This window comes from Lygodium microphyllum, chromosome 11 (assembly GCF_053477565.2).
Source record: "Lygodium microphyllum isolate KBCC chromosome 11, Lygodium_microphyllum_v1.1.10, whole genome shotgun sequence".
Taxonomy (NCBI): Eukaryota; Viridiplantae; Streptophyta; class Polypodiopsida; order Schizaeales; family Lygodiaceae; genus Lygodium; species Lygodium microphyllum.
In genome coordinates, this window is record NC_141145.1 from 66278380 (window position 1) to 66299842 (window position 21463).

Below are 21463 nucleotides of genomic sequence, written 5' to 3' on the forward strand. Positions count from 1 at the left end.
TCTCTTCCGAGCCTCAAGAATATACATTAATGAGGAATTCCAATGCAATTGCATACTTTCAAACTCATATAAGGACTAAATCTATTGGCTAGAATTTCCTTTATTTGAGATCAGTGTGATTGTATTAGCAAACATTCCCGATGGGGCCTTTTTATCTTTCTATCAGCCATAATGTTTATGTTTGGGCTCTCTCCCTAGCAAGAGCTTTATCCAATGAGCCCAGATGCACTAAAATATTGCGCAAACATGTCCAGCAATTGATTCCCCTTCTACAATTAGGAAAGGATCTCATGCCAAATAGCATTTACATTAGAAAATTAATGTGAGCATCTATTATGGCTCCAAATCTATTTAGAACAACATTCTTGCATCCTTGAAGAATTAGTACATGTCTCAAGACATTCACAAGCCATTTCTTGAACCTTGTCTATTATAAAGATTTGTTTGGCATAATATGTGACATTCTTAGATCTAAAAATAAAGAGGCAAAAATGTTAAACCATCATGCATTCCAATTGATTCCTAGAGAGATCATGTAATACTATGAATTTCTTAAATCTTGGCAAAGGATTCATCACGTGTTGTTGCTAAATATAGATAATCCAATTATGTTGCTTAGATAGTTTGAATATTTTGATTGATTCATGCAATGATACTAACCTTGTACACAAGCCACTAACAAGAACGTCATTGAGGTAGAAGTAAAAACCACCTTTGCAAGTATATAAATCATTCAAAGGATTACTTTTGTTCCACTTACAATGCCTCCCCATTTCTCCATGAAATAATGGTAATTTTGTATTCCTTTGGAATTTGCAATGCCATTGAATGAATTTGTATGGTCATGTTTTTGTTGTGAAAAGTAGTATTATGTTATCAAAAGTAATAGATACAGTACTAGTGGTCGTCCCAACACATGGGAAGGTTTGTGTAGATATTAGTGTACATGCATTGATGTATTTGGGGTTGCATCCACAAACTTCAATGCTTTATCGCATGCAACTTTTATAGAGGAGAGTTTGTAAAACTTAAAACATTGCTTCATGGAAAGTATGGCAAAGTAAGTGTCGTCACCAACATCCTATATTAGGAGGTATGGATAAAATGAAGTTTTTTGTCTTGTAAACTCTCATTGATGTGTGAAACCTTAATAAACCAATCTATTAGGACTTGAAATGAAGAAAACCTAAAATAATGAACTAGACAATATAATATGAGCTTTAGTATTTTTTTTAAATAGTCCTAATTTTCACCTAAGGTACTTTTTGCTTATGTCTTTGCTAAATTCTTGAGTACTTTGTGTATTCTTCACATGAAACTAATTAATATTTTAAAACCTAGAAATATTAAAATGTTAAAATCTTGCTAATGTATCACATATTTGTGTTTAAGTGTTACTAAAAACTTATTGGTGTTGGATGTTTCTTAGATACATGCTTGTGAGAACCATCATCAATTAAATAAATAATGTTCTTTATTGTCTCTCATACTATCTTAAATATGAATCTCAAATTTCTCTTTACATTTTTGAAAGATGTTAAACATTATGTCAAGGAAATTAGAAAAAAACCCATGTGTCAATCTTTTGTTGGAACAAACTGGGCAAGGCCTATATATCAATATTAACACTACCTGATTACAAACTAGTGTGCACCAGCATGCATTGAAGCATTACTGTCTTTTGTTTTCAATAAGATCTTCTAATACTACTTTAATTCCACCCGATAGGATTGTTTTTATTGGGTGACTAAAATCTAAGAATTATGAAGTGCCTAAGTATCCTAATCTCTTAAAACATTATCGATTTTTGGAGACTAAGGTTAATCTACATTCCTTTGTAATAAAAGAACTTGATGGGATACATTGTTAAATTCTTGTACTCGCACATGATAATAAAGATATTCTTATTTTCTTATGGATTCATTATAATCTTTCAGGATGTTGATCATGGTGATAATTGGTTCATTATGCTCAAAGTAATTTACATGACCATTTGTCAATCCTTGGATATTGGGTTTCATGAGACCATGACGATGATCCTTGAGAATTTGACAAATCCACACTAAATTCAAATCCAACCAAGACAGTCACAAGGAATATCATGGAGGATTTCTCATAACTTCTTCATGATGAAACATTCAACTAGACCTCAAGAGAATCCACTAGATGGAAAAGTCAAAATATCTTGGCAAAGGACTAATAGTTCTATTACGATTAATGGAGAAACAATGACATTACATCGTTGGATGTATATAAATTATCATCTATACTAGTTAATCTAACAATCTCTCATGAAATATTAATTCTACACAATTATTTAATATCAAGTTTATATATCGAACAGATGTCATGACAATATATAATATCGAACAAAGAAGTCACATACCATTGTTTGAATGACTCAATTTTGAACCATCAATATTGTATTAGTTATTATAGCTTGTATTGATTTATTCACTTTAAAAAAACTTAAAACTAGTTCTCTATTACAAATACTAGTAAAACCATATTAGGACTAAAACAAGTTTATGTCAAACTATTTACAAATTTTACAATTGAACTAATTGAAATTGAATGAATGTGCTCAACTAAATGCTACATAAGGCATAATTTCTGCATATTTCTATCTCATGTAGTTATGATGGAATCTTTGGAAATAACACTAACATAATAAAATTAAAACTCTCATAGATTCAACATCATTGAAATATGTCTAATATCAAAATTCAAATGATAAATGGTTTTTTAATTTTATATATGTATTTATATTTTTTAATTGAGAAAAAATCAAAACCTATTGACAATATCTAACATGAGCATATGTATGAACTAGGACTTAATATCAAAATTATGTTACAACATATAACAATATAGAGAAAATGATTGTTGTTTTTCTAATACTTGAATATCAAGACATAAATTTTATAAAAAAGAGTATGATCTTTATACAATTCACTTGTCTGAACATTGAAAATGTCATTTCAAAATTATGTAAGTCTAATTGTTTTAACTCAAGCAGTAAGCTTGTAAAATAATTAATATTATTTAATTTTAATATTTTTAATTGACATTTTGGTTAATGAACATATACAAATGCAATAATAATATAAATTAGATCTATAAATATCATTGAATAATAATATATTTAAAATATTATTTTATACACCTAAAATTAAAGTAAAAACATAAATACTACTCATACTTATCCCATTAGTAACTAAAATAACTATGCCTTATATTTTGAAGATCTAATCATTTTGAAAATAAATAGATTGGTACTTCCAAAAAACATTAACTAAACATGAAAGTTGTAAATTGGCCTTCACACACACACACACACACACACTCTCTCTCTCTCTCTCTCTCTCTCTCTCTCTCTCTCTCTCTCTCTCTCTCACCAAGGATATCAGGCTATAGCGACAGGCGTTAGCGATGACAAATAGCGACGGTACCCAGAGCAAAAAAACGCGAGCCAAAACTCGAGTGCGTCATTTTTCGTGCATTCACGAAAGAGAGAGCGAGAGGGAGAGCGACCGTCTTGCTGAGAGGGAGAGAAAGAGAGAAAGAAGGCTTCTCACTGCCACCGCCACCGCCGTTCGTGAAGAAGAGGAGGAGATGTACGGAAGGCAAAGAGGAGCCGTCGTTGCGAAGAGGAGCCGCCAAACCCTTCTTCGAGTCTTTACAGTGAGTCCATTATCCATTCTTGCTTTGCTTTTGTGTTTTCTCTCTCTCTTTTACTTGTTTTTTGTATAATTTGTGTATATTGAGAGAGGGAGAGGAAATGAGAGAGAAAGAGAGGGAGAGGGAGAGGGAATGAGAGAGGGAGAGGGAGGAAATGGGCAAGGGAGGGAGAGGAAATGGGAGAGGGGGGAGAGAGAAAGAGAGGGAGAGGGAGAGGGGGAGGGAAAGAAAATGAGAGAGGGAGAAGGAGTTTTCTCTCTCTTTTACTTGTTTTTGTTCTAATCCGTGTGTATTGAGAGAGGGAGAGGGAGAGGGAGGGAGAGAAAGAGAGAAAGAGAGGGAGAGGAAGAGGGGGAGGAAATGGGAAAGGAAGAGGGAGGGAGAGGGAGAGGGAGAGGGAGAGGGAGAGGGAGAGGGAGGGAGACATTAAACATAATAGGGAAATGAGAGAGGGAGAGGAAGAGGGAGGGAGAGGGAAACATTGAAAGAGAGAAAGAGAGGGAGAGGGAGAGGGAGGGAGAGAGAAAGAGAGGGGGAGGGAAAGGAGAAGAGAGAAAAAACATTAAACATAATAGGAAAAGAGAGAAAGAGAGGGTGAGGGTGAGGGAGGGAGAATATATGAGAGAGGGAGAGTAAGAGAGCAAAAGGAAATGAGAGAGGGAGAGGAGAGAGAAAAATGAGAGAATGAGAGGAGAGAGAAAAAGAGAGAAAAGATGTTAAACATAATAGGGAAAGAGAGAAAGAGAGGGTGAGGGTGAGGGTGAGGGTGAGAGAGGGAGAGGAAATGAGAGAGGGAGAGGAAGAGAGAAAAGGAAATGAGAGAGGGAGAGGAGAGAGAAAAAGAGAGAGAAAACATTAAACATAATAGGATAAGAGAGAAAGAGATGGAGAGGGTGAGGGAGGGAGAAGAAATGAGAGAGGGAGAGAAAGAGAGCAAAAGGAAATGAGAGAGGGAGAGGAGAGAAAAGGAAATGAGAGAGGGAGAGGAGAGAGAAAAAGAGAGAAAAATCATTAAACCTAATAGGGAAATAGAGAAAGAGAGGGTGAGGGAGGGAGAGAAAGAGAGAAAAGGAAATGAGAGAGGGAGAGGAGAGAGAAAAAATGAGAGAGGGAGAGGAGAGAGAACAAGAGCAAAAAATCATTGAACCTAATAGGGAAAGAGAGAAAGAGAGGGTGACGGTGAGGGAGGGAGAGAAAGAGAGAAAAGAAAATGAGAGAGGGAGAGGAGAGAGAAAAAGAGAGAAAAAGAGAGAAAAAATCATTAAACCTAATAGGGAAAGAGAGAAAGAGAGGGTGAGGGTGAGGGAGGGAGGAAATGAGAGAGGGAGAGAAAGAGAGAAAAAAAGGAAATAAGACCTTACAATAAGCTCATCCTAGGCTCATAGGGGTTAGGCCGATCCTCAACAAATCTAAGGGATATATGGCTAGAGAACCCTAGCACACTTGCGCCTTCTAGCATAATGTTCTTCCTACAAAGAGACATCTCATACATGGGGCTTGTCCTAGCCTCCACCATGCAAGTATACAACGAAGGCAATCAGCCTATCAGTTAGAAAAACATTCATTTTTCATAATGTAAATCCAAAAATAACTTTGGATATTCCATAAAAATCAATCTCTTCTTAAAAAGACAAATACCGCTTTCTTACCAAAGGGTCATGAACTCAGGGAAGGTTTTCTTGGACGACCTCCAACACGTATGAATGCCGCAAGCTGGTACGAGCTAAAAATGGTCCACACAGAGTCACATCCAAACGAAATGCGGCGGTTCTCAGTTTTCTACGAGTTGCCATATTGGACCCACTTGCAGATCAACCACTTGTTGGATCCCATGCATATTTTCAAGAATGTGGGCAGCTTGCTATGGGACCATATCACAGGAAAAAGAGACACTATAGGGGCACGAATGGATTTGAAAGAGGTAGGCAAGATGGAGGCACTTTGGCCGCAGTCGAGTGCTGATAGTCGCGTGCAGTTACCTCGCGCTCCTTGGGTTTTATCCACTAAAGAAGAGCGCATTGTGAAGCAAGTAGTCAAGTCTATCCGCACTCCAACGGGTATGATGCGTCCTCTCAGGTCTGCATTTTCTAAAGACGACCAATTATCAGGGCTAAAATCTCATGACTAGCATAAGATATGACAGGTTTGTACTACGAATGGATTGTAATTGGCGTGTGCATTTTGCTATTTGGAGTATAGCCATTGTTCATAATGCTTTCTCATTTGTGGCAATTTGTACTACCGATCGCGATCGCAGGATGCCTTACTCCAGAAATACGCGGGGCCATTTAGAGGTTGTCGACTTTGGTGCAATAGATCTCACAGAAGGAGATTAAGACGTCCTCTATTGAATCCGCGAGGCGGGGAGCAGTGGAGATGGTATATCTCTTTGAGAAATACCTGCCTACCAGCATGCTCACGATACAAATCCACCTTCTTGTGCATCTTTTAGATGAAGTGGAGATTGCTGGACCTGTCCATACACGATGGATGTTCTTCTTGGAGCGCTTAATCAAAACCCTGAAAGGCTTTGTGCGACAACGAGCTCAGCTAGAAGGTAGTATGGCTGAAGGTTGTTTGGTGTCTGAGGCGCTAGTGCATATTTCACAATGGCTACCAACGGTGGATCCAGACAACAAAATGCTATGGTCGCTGAAGGACGATGATAGAATGACCGAAGATGTGGTGGTTGGAAATGGGGTAGGAAAAAGAATGGATACTGCAATGGAGGAGAAGGTGAATCGCTTTTGTATGTTGCACCATGCCTCTATGGAGACGTGGCTGGCCAAGTACCAGATCGCTAGGTAGGATTGAGAGGAAGTGCGATCTGAATTTCGACATAGTACGTGCCATCGACCGATTCGATATCCCGAGGGCATGGAGGAGATGCCACGGTTCATGTCAACACGATGGTTGCATGGAGCTTTGACCGTAGCGTCTCGCGAAGGGACGGAGGTCTCAATGGAGGAGTGGGAATTCTCGAGGGGATGTAGTCCAAAGGTGATGATGTGTTTAGGATTTGTCGTATATATATTTTATATGCGACAACTAATTTGAGTGTTTCAATGTACAGTATAAAATATATAGTGCAACGTGGTCACGCGGACGGCATTTTCGCGTGGAGCGTATTGACAAAATGTGCTCCACAATGGACTGTGGTATCATGGCAAGGTTCGAGCAAGAGAGCCGACGACGAGCAACGGATCCAAACACGGTTATAGATAAGATGGAGTATTTTAGAAACTTGCAAAGTATTGTTACGGTGGATTACCGTAGCTTCTCCATGATACTATTCGATGTGCAGTGGTTTAAAGTGGTACTTGAAGGAGTTGGAGCAACAGTTCGACAAGGTCCATCTGGATTTCTCGAAATAGATTCCGAAAAAAAATGGGCGGATTTGCGCGACACCTTTGTGTTGCCGGCCCATTGTGAATAGGTGCATGAACTCATTTGTTTGTTAATTGTATTACGACATGGTACATGTCACAATAGTTTAATCTCTCTTGTATGTGTTTGTGAATAGGTAATCTTCTATCCAAACCCCCGACAACCTCGATGGTAGCATGTTATACCTTCAGCTCCCCGAAGTGCGAGAGTATATGATCAAAGTGATGTTCCGAGCATAGATGAGGACAATATGCAAATAGAGGGGTCGATATTGCAAGGGATGGAGGCCACCGAAAGCTTGGAGCATGTAGAGGAGCCAGCATCGGCTAACAATTACGGAAATACAAGAGTCCAAGAATTCTTTGAGAACGAGGTGGACTCATCCCTTTGTGGTGACATGTCTATCAACCTTCTAGTGTATGCGGAGTTGTGTCAGGAGATTGACATGGGACCATAGGATACTTCATACTTGGAGTATCCACTTACTCAATTCGTTGACTAATCGCTTATAAGAGTACATAAGATATGCATTTTAAGTGAGATCATTTTTTTAGGATTTATATTACCGTGCTTTGTATGATTTAAATTGATTATGCTAACATCACTTTTTGTCTGTACAGGTGACATTTTCAGGTTGAGCCGAGGGATGAGCAATGAGGAGTTGCAGGATATCCTCACGTGTATGTCTCCAGATCAAATCGCGAGATTCAGAGACATGGCAAACTAGGAGCTGTCTCAGACATCGTCAGGCCGCTCTACTAGATCTACTTCGGCGCAATCAAATACTTCAGCTTCGAGCAGACGAGGTCGATGCTCTAGACTTGGGCTAGAGGGAGGGAGTGCTTCAAGGTCAAGGGAATGCTGTAGAGATATGGAGGCAGTGAGCTCGCGGTCGGCATGGGATACAAGTGCGACTCCTCACTCTCGTGGCGGTTCCAGGGAGCGTGGCTCAGGTGGATGTTATGGAGGCACAGATGCGGTGTCTTTGTCTCATCATTCTGCTGGAGTTGCGTCACCTCCAGGATTGTCACACCTGTGGGGACGTCTACTCCAGTTACTCTGGCTTTTGCTCAGTCCTCTGCAGGTGGCACCCCTATGGGTGCTACTTTGATAGATACTACCCCGGTCGGTACACCAGATGTACAGGGGTCTCCTGGATATGCCCAAGAGTGTGGACGCAGGTGGGAGAGGACCCATCTTAGGCATACCCCAGGGGGATATGCCTATCTTGTCGATGATAGGTCAAGAGCCATCATCATGAATGATGAGGGGAGGAGGGTGATGGCTCGCATGAGAGAGTTGTGCCAACAAGTTTTTCAGCACAACGTCTTAGATCATTGGAAAAACATACCGGAGGGGAGCAAGGACTACATAGTAGCATCCTTGCATGAGGAGTTTTCGGTTCTAGCCACGGCAGATAGATTTTCTACGGGCTGGATGATGGATTGCATGCGTGTATATATGTCACACAGACAATCGAACACACGCAAGGCACTCAAGAGTGGGGCTGCAAAGCCCGAGTGGCTAGATGCGGACGACTGGCGCTGACTGAGGGAGAAGGCTACAGATTCTCTAGGATGTTAGAGTCAGCAGCGCGAGGCGGCGAGGGCACGACTAGAGGCCAGAGTGGTCCATCATCTTGGGAGTGGCAGCCACATGACATATCTGGAGGACTTTGTAAGTTTTTCTTTTGTTTTGCTTGCTTATTTTTTTGCAATATCCTTTGTACTGACAATCATGTTTCTAACAGTTAGTATTTTGTTTTCTTTGCAGCACTCCATTACAAATCGCGATCTGACCAGCCTTGAGACTCGATATGCAGAGAGGGACAGTCTCACTGCATTGATCGACTGATTGTATAGACGCGGCGGCCCTGTAAGTCACTCATCTTTCTTGTCCGTAGTTACCATGTTTAATTAGAATGCATTATTGTATGTTGGACTGATGTGTTGTTTTTTTTTTTTTTTTGCAGAGTCCGTTCGATACTCCTTTGCGACGGGATGAGCTTTTGGATGGCGAGGATATGTAGCTCGCCCTTGGATCCCTAGAGCTCACACACCCTTCTTTTTTTATCGTCTGATCTGTGTAGACATTTTCTATGTAGTAGTAATATCTTGTCATGATTATACCAATCGCTTTCATTGTGCGATCATGTATTTATTTCATGTATCAGTGTTATGATTTCAGTACACTTTGTTTTTGTTTACACAAGCATTGTACATAGTGCAGAAACTATTTTGTATGGCCCCCTGCCACAAAAAAAAGAAATCCCTGTTACCATCGCTATTAGCATTGCAAATTTACCTACACGCGTCGTTACTGGCGTCGCAGAGCGTCGGTATCAGCGTCATTATTTGTGTCGGTATCAACTTTGCGACGCTGATACCGACGCAAATAGCGACGCTGATACTGACTGTTCTATGGCGTTGCCAATAATGACACTTTTTGCGACGATGGGGGCAAATTTTGTTATTTATATTTTCGTCGCTTTTAACGTCGGTATAAGGCCTATATCTTGTTCTCTCTCTCTCTCTCTCTCTCTCTCTCTCTCTCTCTCTCTCTCTCTCTCTCTCTCTCTCTCTCTCTCTCTCTCTCTCTCTCTCTCTCTCTCTCTCTCTCTCTCTCTCTCTCTCTCTCTCTCTCATTTCCTAAGCAAGCAATGAGCAATAAACAGGCAAATAGCTATTTAACATTCCAAAGCAATAAATTTTGAAATATTCAATCCTTTCTTGATTTTCAACTCAAATTTACTTTCCTTCACTCATTTTTTGCTTCTCTCCTCATCACTATGGTCCCTCTCTAACGAGCAAGTCAAAAAATGAAGAAAAAAACTACTTAGGCATTCTAAATATATTGGTTTAGAAACATTGTTAACTTTTTCAAATATTCAAAGTCATTTTGAGTTTTTTTGTTTATCTTGCATTTGTCTCCCCATATTGATGGTCCTTCTCTAAAGAGTAGGACCAACAATAAAAGACTTTTTTTCATTTACCATGCATTTGTCTCATCATGTTGACGATCCTTTTCTAAAGAGCGAGACCAATAATAACAAACTTCTGAAAAATTATGTGGTATGAAGCACTAGAACATGTGCCCACACAATAACACACGGAAAGGGGGGTAGTGGGGTGGAGGATTAGGGGGTCTACATTGGTAACCAATCATTCATGTTAGCTTTACCAAAAAAGCATGGGCCCAAGTCTAGGATTTATCCTCTACCAAGCTTGCTATCAAGTAGGCTTAAGGGAGGTTTGTCTTGATCTTGGAACCAACAAGGATTTGGTGAGGCAAGGTGAAGTTAGTGATGATTGTTTGGCATTGTGGTGTTGTGGCCCACCCCACCTAGCAGAAAATGTAGGGTGTGTCCTTAGAGAAGGTGGTGTTGGAGTAGTTGTGTTAGGGTAGCAAGCTTTGACCATATACTTTTCAGACAACTACTAAGGCTATAGTTCTTCTTCAAGCACTAGTTATTGTTGGCTCATTGGTTGGATCTACATGGTCTGGCGAGACACATCTATAATGGCCCAAAGGTGGCAAGGGAGATGAGTGTGTTGAAGTGGATCTATGACCACTTAAGGTGGCCAAGAGATGTTAGCATGTCCCCCTCCCCAACTTCAAAGAAAAAAAGAAAAACAAAAAAAAAAATCGACATGGAGGGGCTGTCATGCATTCATGTAGTGTGTTTCCCTTTTATCTCATTGAGTGGAGCATCCATGAGCATTCCATCCCCATCACCTACAATCCCAGGAAACTACAACACTACACTTCCTTTACCTCTTCTATACCTCTACAATGACACCCTTGCCTCATGCTTGTACCTAGCGTGGGTTCCTAGTGTCATTTATTCATAATAACATGGGATGGCCATGCTCTAGGTTCTCATCCTACAATCCCATCCCATCCATGTACCTTCCCCATATTAGATTCCCTCTCTTGGTGATAGGGGATGACAATTCTTTTCCTTATCCCAATTATAGTATTCTTACTATGTCCAATTGTTCATGTATTATTTTATTCAGGGGCTAAATTAACAACCAAGAAGCTTGCAATCATTGCTAATAATCAAGAGGATTTTGTTCCATCATTTATCTATATTATTAGCTTTACTTTTTCTCTCTCTATCGGTTCCTCTTTGTTTGGGTATCCATTTCTTTAGTAAATGACAACAGTGATGACTTGTAGGACTTGGCCACCATGTTTGGCATGTAAAAATTGCAAAAGGAATGGAGTTGACTTTGGTGTCCTTGGTGCCCAAATTAGATGTTGAATGCGTACGTGGCAAGCATCAGAAGGTCCCCAAGAACAAAAGAACTCTACTTAAGCTCAAAAAGCAAGAAGATACATTTGCATGACATGAAAAAAAGAGACGAATTGGGTACAATCCCCCCCATGCCTTGTGTGAGCGCTTTGCAAGGCATGTATTTATAAATTTATTCATCTTAAAGCTCAAGAATAGCCCAATTTTACAATTAACATGATTTAGCTTTTGTGTTTGCTTTTGTCCAAATAAAGAATAAAGCGGTTGGGTAGCCCAAAAGTCAGATTGTCATACAAAATAATAGATATTTGTCAAGTGCGCCTAAATAAATATTAGCACCACGCCTCTTAATGATAAGATGTACGCCCATCAAAAATGATAATTTCTTCTAAGTAATTTGAATACATGCTATCACCCACCAATGCTTCCCAACGCCACCGCTGCCTGCTCTACATGTCAACTGAAGCATTCACAATTGTTAGAAAATAATAAAATTAAACTGACAAAAGTGAATACCTTGGCAGTCTTGAGCTACAAAATAAATAAATAGGTTGGAACTATGTCATTACCTTAATTTAATACGATTGCACTCTAAACTCATAAACGTTCATTAATTTAAATATGTATTTTGCAAAATCACCCACGTGCACATTAAATTAACATGACGCCCAAAAACGACAAGCGTCCCCGTCAACTTCTCGCACAAGGAATCCACCTTGTGTACGAGCCCCGACAAATAAATATGGTTTTACGGAATTCACCGAAAAACCTCATAGAATCCACCATGGAATTTAAAAAACTCACAGAATCTACCGTGGTCTCCCAGAATCCACCATGGAATATGCCTCCTGGCATCATACCCCCAAGTTGGGATAGCAATTGTCCTCAATTGCTATTAGCTCAATGTGGAGCAAGCAGTGAGGGGTAAGAACTTAGGTCGCGGGCGTGCATCCATTGGGCCTCTTCAACAGGATGATTTTTAAACTTAACCAAATATCTAGAGTATCTACCGCCAGTTCTAGTAGTCATAAAGTCAGTATCTAAAATAGTTTCATGTTCAAGGATTTCAGTTTCTTCTTCTAACAAAGAAGGGTTTTCATAGACAGGATGAACATGTAATTAGCCTCTAAATGGTCGTAGCAAACTGATATGAAAAGTATTATGGATTTTTTAGTGTTAGGGTAGTTCTAATTTAAATGCATTGTCATTGATTTTGTGAATGATCTTGAAAGGTCCATAAAATCTAGGGGCTAACTTAACAACAGGGTGTTTCTCAACACTTTGTAATCTTATCTTTTCAATGTGTAACCAAACATAATCATCAACTTTGAAACTCATAGCTTTTCTTTTCTTGTTAGCTTGTTTAGTGTATGATTGCTGGGCTTTCGCAATCATGTCTTTGACTTCAACAAAAATAGTAGCATGCATATTAGCAATATCATTAGCAACTTTAACTTTGTTTGATAATGATGTAACTAGTGTAGGCAATCTATGTCCATAAATGATTTCAAAATGTGCTTTCTGTATAGCTGTGTGCAGTGTATTATTGTATGCAAATTGAAGTAAATGCAAATGTGTATCTCTGGTTTGTGGTTTTGAAATTGTGTATGCATGCAAAAGATCTAAAATTGTACTGTTAGTAGCTTCTGTTTGCCCATTTGTTTCAAGATGAAATGCAGATGAGAAATCAATCTTTTTACCTAAATTAGCAAACAAAATAGTCCAAAAATTATTGCAAAATCTAGAATCACGATCAAAAATAATAACTTTTGACAATCAGTGGGTTAGTGAAAACAGTCTTCAAAAACAATGGTGCAGCTTGGGATGCAGTTAATGTTTTCTTGTATGGAATGAAATATGCTTGTTTGCTAAATCGATCTACAATAGTCCAAATCATATCATGATTAGCTTGGGTGTTAGGCAAACCATTTATAAAATCCATTGAAATATCTTCCCATGGTCATTCAAGAATTGGTAAAGGCATTAACAAACCATATTGATTACCATGGTGTCATTTGACTCGTTGACAAATTAAACATTCAAAAACAAATTTAGAAACATCATATTCCATTTGTGGCCAGTAAAAATCTTCAATCAATATTCTTAAAGTAGAATTAATACCAAAAGAAAATGTAATAATACCTAGGTAAGGTTTTACCACGCAATTACCTAGGCGTAAAATATCTTTTAAAATATATATCTAAATTGTTTTCTCAACCAATTTATGTAGAATGTTTAAAATATCAATTATGACATTTAATCTAACTAATTTATCTAATGAGCATATTTTTAAATATATACAAGTACTAACTATGGTGCTAAAACAAAATCTAATTACATGTCAAGAATAATAGGACTTTAATATAAATATACAAATCTATGATTCTATTAAAGATTTAACAAAAACTAGTAAATTTTAGATAATTTTTTTTAATGAAATATAGATTCTCGAACTTAGTATAATATCAAGGCTTAGTAACAAGTAGGTATAAGGTGTCAATAATTATATATATATATATATATATATATATATATATATATATATATATATATATATATATATATATATATATATATATATATATAGTAATGCTAAAATTTAAGAACATTAAACAAACAATAATTATCTACAATAAATAAAATTTATATATAAATAATAGGTATCTACATATAAATTTAAGGTAAAGGTTACTAAATTTACAAAAGAAAATTTTCATAAATTTATATATGTATGTATGTATAAATTTATCATTAACAAAGCATATGTAAAATAGTTAGCATGGTATTTGATCAAAAAGACATGTGTATTTTGTATATACCTTTTAGACATAGTTTGTCTAGCCTACCAAACCGTAAGCTTCTTGAAAAATCTAAGTTTCAAGGTGCTATTTGTAGAGTTAACTAAAAATGGCAAGCTACATTAGATGTTGTTAGATAGCATGTAGATAATCTTGGTGGCAGATGGTGTGCTTGTGGGGCATAATCTACATGCCCATTATACTATCCAAGTAGATCATCTCAAGGCCCAATATGTTTATTCTTGGAAATTCCTTGGCATCTTCAATGTGGCCTTCCCTATTACCAAGCTCTCATTGGTATTGTCTATAACTTGGGCCAAGTTGTGACATATGAAATACTCCATTACATCCATTGCCTCCTCGCATGGACACCAATTACACCATCACCATTGTGATAGTTCAACCACACAGTCGTCCTAAACACAGATCTCCATCTAAAGCTTGGGCTATGAAAAGAACATTGTTCATACCATAGTTGCTCTTAGCACAAGGCTAAAGTTTGAGCTTCATGCCATAATACTAGCTAAGCACGAGGCTCAATTTTAAGAGTCATCTACTCATAAGTTGCTAAAATGCAATGAGGATGGAAGCACTCACTTCACAACTCAACCACAAACTATCAAGTTCAAACGTTTTGAACTATCTAATAATATTTAGCAACTTCACACATTTAGCTCCCTTTGCATAAGGTTCAACTAGAGAATTAGCTCTTACAAGAGGCTTAGTTTTAAGATTAAGCCTCCTTATAACTTGCTAAAATGCAACAAGGGTGAAAGAACTCAATCAATACCTAGAATATTTTCACTATTAATGACCTAGTGTGAAGTTTTAAATTGTCTGTTAGTATTTAGCTAGATACAAGAGATTTAGCTCTCTTTACTTGAGGCTAAAATAGAGATTTATCTTTCTATACAAGAGGCTCACTTTTAAGATTGAGCCTCATGCCACCCTGCTAGCTGATTATAGGGTGTTACAAAACACGGTTGAGCAAGAAGATGAGTTGGGCTATGGGGAAAGAAGAACAAGTGAAGAAACATGATGACACAAAATAGTCTTGATTAATTTGATAGTGAGCAAGTACATTCTTTTATAGCATTTCAACTAGGCCACTCTTCCTCTCTTTGCTTATGGGATACATTGCATACATTTGTGTGTGACCTCTTTGGGTGCCACCTCATCCATCCTTATCTATCCACTCTCATAAATATCGTTCACATGCCTACGCATCAAATATGCTAACAAACCCCCCTTGATGCGTGGTTGGTCATTACCAATTGCTAGTGTCATCAAGGATGTGATTATAAAATTGCTCCCCCCCCCCCCCCTCTGAGTCCCCTATCATACTCATAAGTATTTGCTGTGGCTAAAATAGGATGTAAGCAAATGACATTGGATTGAATAGGAGATTTGTTCCCTTGGCTATATCATTGGTACCAACCATGGACTTTACAATTGTGGGATTAGGACATGTGTCCATTTGATGGCAATACATCATTGGATTCATTTGATCTAGAATCATCATGATTTTGAAGTCACTTGTTTACATAGTTTGCTTGGTTGGAATAGCATTCTCTCTCAAAATGACCAAAGCGTCTACAAATCGTGCATTGATGTTTACCTTTGTTTCTGAGATTCTTTTTTCCATGATTAGTTAATCCACAATGATTGCATTGGATCCTTGAGTTTCTTGTAATAATGAAGACATTGTCATGAGTAGAGGTTAAACTGCTCCCAATGGATATAATCTCTCTCTCTCTCTCTCTCTCTCTCTCTCTCTCTCTCTCTCTCTCTCTCTCTCTCTCTCTCTCTCTCTCTCTCTCTCTCTCTCTCTCTCTCTCTCTCTCTCTCTCTCTCTCTCTCTCTCTCTCTCTCTCTCTCTCTCTCTCTAGTACAACCTCAAAGTCATGCAGCTTCAAATATTCCATATTAGATAATCTTTCAACTAGATTTTGATAACCATCTACATCATAGCTTGCTAATAAAATAGTTTTTGCCTCGTCTTTATCGAGTGTTCTTTTCAAAATAGCCAATTGTTGTTTAATGCCCTTATATTTGTTCAAGTGACTTGTGAGATCTTCTTTTGGGTTCACCTTTAGATTATAAAGTTGCATTAGTAGTTTCACCTTGGAGTGCTTGGATTCGGTGCCAAAAACTTTGTTGAGGTCCTCACATGCTAACTTTGCACTTGGAATACCATCAATGTGATGTATGTATCCATCACCTAAGCCTGCTACTATATATCACAATGCTTTCTCATTTTTCTTCATATTCCTCTCTTGAACTTGTTGTGCCTCTCCCAACAATAATGGCACCCCATAAGCTCTTCCTCATAAGAAGATATATCATTTTTTATTGACAAGTATGGAACCCAAATCCCATAAATTTATCAATGACATCTTGAGTTGGCATGACAGAGAGGTCTTATTGGGCTTATAAGCAAATACCCAATAGTTTCTAACTCCGTACAATATAAATTATGAGAGTTACAAAGAGTTTTAGTAGAACCCACATACAATAATCCCCTTTTTACAATGTCAACCTTCAATCGCTTACAAGTGTGAATTGCATTTTTACAACTTGAACCAGTTCAAAACAATAGGCAATGTGAATAGAACTTACAAATATTCGAATTTGATAACCTCAATGTGAACATGGCTTAAGATAAACTGGTTTAAGAAAGTGTAGTGTGAAAGAGGGTTTTTAGGAGGAGGTTATTCACCCTTAATCTTTAAGTTTAAAAGGTTTTTTTAAAAACCTTATCCTTTGAACAAAATGGTCATTGAACTGCACTAGTGGCATATGATCAGTGCAAACCTTGAGGACATTGATGCTATGAACGAACTAGCATAGAACACCTCCTCATAGTAGATTGATTGGTTGAGCAACCCTCTCTATCTTTTTTCTCGTCCTCTTCTTTCTGTCTCTGATTGCAATAGAGAAAGCAGCCCCCTAGCTTATCTTGAAGGTAGGCCCTTAGCTTCTATGGAAGCATGCCCCTTAAACTATCCCCTTAAGTATGCCCTTTAAGGTTCCCCCTTGTAGATGGTAGACAACACAAGAACTTGACGAAGTAAACCTCATACAAGCACTTCAATGGCTGCCCTTCTTCCTCTTCTTGTTAATGGAAGCCTTCAAGATGAGCCAAAACAATGCGCACAATGGAGAGCTATATCTTAGCGAATGTTGACCTTCTTGTATTCTCAATGAGTTTGGCAACTCCAACCTTCAATCTTCACTCCAATGTCTTCTTGGACAATAACACTACCTATGCTTGAGCTCCCAAACTTGAGTAGCAACTATGGAGGCTCCCACAATCTCACCACCTCTATGAAAGAGGCTCTGATACCATTTTACAAAACATAGTTAAGAAAGAAGATGAGTTGGGATATGGGGTAAAGAAAAAGAACAAGTGGAGAAACATGATAACACAAAATAGTCTTGATTGATTTGATAGTCCACAAGTACATTCTTTTATAGCTTTTGAACTAGGCCATTTTTCCTCTCTTTGCTTATGAGATACATTGCATACATTTGTGTGAGACCTCTTTGGATGCCACCTCATCCACTCTCATAAACATCATTCACATGCCTATGCATCAAATATGCTAGCATAAGGCTCAATTTTCGTATTGAGACTCACCACACGATATGTTAAGAACATTGTTACAACATTTCGGCCATGTAAGTATTCAATCCACACTTCAACCACCAACCACATAGCTCCAAGAGATTAAAATATCTACTATAATTTGGCTCTAGAGATTTTGAGAGGTTTTGTGCATCCTATGCATCAAATATGCTACATAAGGCTCAATTTTCATATTGAGACTCACCACACTATATGTTAAGAACATTGTTAAAACATTTTGGCCATGTGAGTATTCAATCCACACTTCAACCACCAACCACATAGCTCCAAGAGATTAAAATATCTACTATATTTTGGCTCTAGAGATTTTGAGAGGTTTTGTGCTCTTCACATGCAGCTTAATTAGAGTTTGAGCTCTCTTTACAAGAAGCTCAAACTCATGTCATGCGTTGAGCTAAGGATGATGCTCAATTTTAGGATTGAGCCTCATGCCACACTACTAGGTAAGCATGTCACCCAATTTTACCATCGAGTCTCCTCATGGGCTATTAAGATGAAACAAGGATGATGGAAGACACAATCGTCACATAGAAAATTTTAAACTTTCAGCTATCTAGCTCAAAACCTTAAAACTATTCACTAAGACTCGGCCAAGGTTTAAGGGATCTTAGGTCTCTTTATAGGAGGCTCGATTTGAAGATTGAGCCTCATGCCACACCATCGGCTAAGCACTAAGGCTTAAATTTTAAGATTGAGCTTCCTACTATGCTATTGGCTAAGCACAAGGTCCTTTCTCCTTGGTGCCTCACACGAGGCAAGAGGGTGATCCTGGTCCAATGGCTTGTTGGTTTTGATGCTTTACATTTAGCTCAACTAAAATGAAGGTAACACCCTTAGTGTGCAAGGTGAATGTTGATAGAACATTTGGGCGGTCCCGCACAGTTTCTGTCAACAAATCCAAATGTAAAACAAAACATTTGAAACGTGTATTGTAGCTCTATACCAAATTACACTTGCTTTTCCTGTGTAGAGATGAAAAATGGTGATTTCTGATACAAACGGATAAGGCTTGTATATTGGCCTACAAATCTCACGGATAAAGAAGAATAGACCTGATCAGACAGATATTTTGTGCTCCGCAGGAATAATGCTTAAAACTTCATAGCTTCATAGCTTTGGGTTTGTGATCCCGGAGTGTTGCAGGGAAGCTCTTCAAACAGACCAACAGATTCTAAGGGTGGCAAGCTGTCTAATTGTGTAGATGAAGAAGCAAACAAGGGAGAAGAGGAGGAAGGTGATGATGATGGTGATGATGGTGATGATGATGAAGGCTTGAATGGCCACAGCATCTCATTCTCGAATAATTTGGAAGGGTCCACAAGCTCCACATCCTCCAGTTCCAGCAGGGGAGTATCCATTAGAATGCCTTGCATTGCCTCCATTAATGCTGAGCCTGGTGATGGTTGTGGAGGTAGATATGAGGTCACCCCCTCCCAAAACTCCTTAAAACAGGATGATTCTGTGATGTTGCTTGTTGTTGGCTGGTTCATCATCATTAAGCATAATGGCCCCATCATCATGTTGAAAGGGCTTGCCTCATCACCTTGTATATGCCACACACCGTTAGTAAGCTCATTGGGGTTGAAGTATGTGTCATCGAAGTTGAGAAGATCATGCATGTGGGGGAAATTTGGCCGTTCCTGTGCTGCCACCCCGTTATCATGAATCTGATGTGCCTGCATGGTGAGGTCAATATGGGTGTGCAGCAGGGTGTCTGTCACATTGGCGGCCGCGGACCCAGTGCTCGATCCCAAAGACAATGTGTCGCGGCTGAAAGGACATTCGGATGCTGATGCTACAACCTGTAATTTGTGCTCCTCCTCTGCTGTACTCTGCTGGTAATGCTGCTGCAAGGGTCTAGACCTGTAGTTGGGCATGGCACCGCAGAAGCTTGAAATGGAGGACAACGAGCATGCCGATGTCGATGCAGCGGGTGGCGTCACAGGCAAGGACGATGACGATGACGACAGCAATGCTGATGAAGCTGCAAGGGCAGTTCCAGTTTGATCATCACAACCATGCTTGGAAGGGTCGCGCTGGTTAATTGGCTGTGCGGGTAATTGAGGTGGTGGCAATGCAGCCCCGTACTGAGAAGGAAGCTGCTGCAAAATGGGGTGAGAACTAGAGGGGAGACGAGCTTCAGATTGAGGGGAGGGGAGGTCGGGATAAGACGAAATTAGGTGAGGGCCACCTTGGTCATCATTAGCAGGTGTAATGGGGGAAGGCTTTATGGCAGAATAAGAGGAATAGGAGGAGGAGGAGGAGGAGGAGGAGGGGCCAACATCAGAGCCATATTGCTTGCAAGAGGAAGAAGGAGAAGGGGGGTAAAGGTGTGGGAGGTTCAGAGGTGCAGAGAGGCCATACAAAGCTCTGGCAGCTTCATCATAAGCCATGGCTGCCTCCTCTGCAGTGGAATAGGTGCCCAACCACAGCCGGGAACCTCTCTTGGGTTCTCTGATCTCAGCAACCCACTTGCCCCAGGTGCGTTGTCTGACTCCTCTGTAGCTGCACAAGGCATTCTGAGGGCCCCCCTTGCCCTTCATGCACCCTTTCTTGTAACCCTTGGTGGGTATCTTCCTGACACTCTTTCTGTGGGCCAAGGGGCCACCTTTATGGAAGTTCTCATTGCTGCTGCTGCTCATATGCTCTGATGCTCTGTTCTTCTCTGCCCAGGAAGCCAGGACCTCTGTCACGGAGCTCCCTCTTCTCTGTGATGGCCGCATTTCAATGCCAATTCAGCTGCAGGGCGTCTGCTCACTGACAGTGGAAAGCCTCTGGTTGGAAGGACCAACCCCAAATCACAGTTTTTATTTAACCCCGGAACCAGGGAACACACGTTTGAGCGGCACAGCTTTTAACCCCGGAACAGGGGAACCCACTTTGAGAATAGAGACAACCCACTTCTACTCTGTGTGTGTCTCTCTCTCTCTCACCCAGATACAAACGACCGACTCTTCTCTCACACAAGATCCAAATAGAACCCATTTTCTTTTTTCACACAGAGAAGCGACGGCAGGCAAGAGCCAATAGCCCAGACGATGTTTCTATTCAAGCAAGAGCCGCAAACCTCACTCACTGGCATTCCATGTGGCATCACCCCACTGGGTTGTCACACCTCATCTGGCCGCCTACTTCATAGGAGGCCAGGCCAGCGATGGTGGACGAGGATTTAAATTTGATTTCGATAGATAAAAATCATGAGAACTGGGCTTTCATTGAATTGCGTGTTTATGGAAAGTTGCCTGAGAACTCTCCCGAGTCCCACTCAGTGCCTACCTATTCGGAAAAATCCCCCGGAATGGACGCTTCATGATCCAACCAGGCAGATTGCACGTAACGCATCCCACCCCGATCCTCTTCCTAGCCTCCCTCTGTAATTGTATGCCTTTACCCCATGTCAATGTATAAATGTCAGCGCACATTCACATGCACAGGATTGCGTCAATGTCCTCACGAGAAGTTGTTGACATTGAAAGGACGCTCTTTCCCTTGTTTTCCACAATAGTCTTCAACACAATGAGCTTGAGCTTGTGTTGGGGAGGGACCCTATACCTAATTAGGTGCTATTGGGGGCCCCACTGCCCCTAACCCGACCTAGCCAGGTATGTAATCCCTCCCTCGCATAAGCTCATGATGTTATCATAATTCACAATGCGAGAATTATAGCAAGGATTCGTTTAAAAGTTTTTG

At 39.6% G+C, this 21463-nt stretch overlaps 1 protein-coding gene across 1 annotated transcript; it reads right to left on the reverse strand.

Moving 5' to 3' along the window:
• Nucleotides 1–18712: 18712 nt before the first annotated feature.
• On the reverse strand, nt 18713–21249 carry LOC148028903 (uncharacterized). The gene has a single exon (XM_087688632.1). It carries the CDS (start codon nt 20494–20496, stop codon nt 18865–18867), a length of 1632 nt encoding a protein of 543 aa, XP_087544758.1. The 5' UTR covers nt 20497–21249; the 3' UTR covers nt 18713–18864.
• Between the last annotated feature and the right edge of the window lie 214 nt (nt 21250–21463).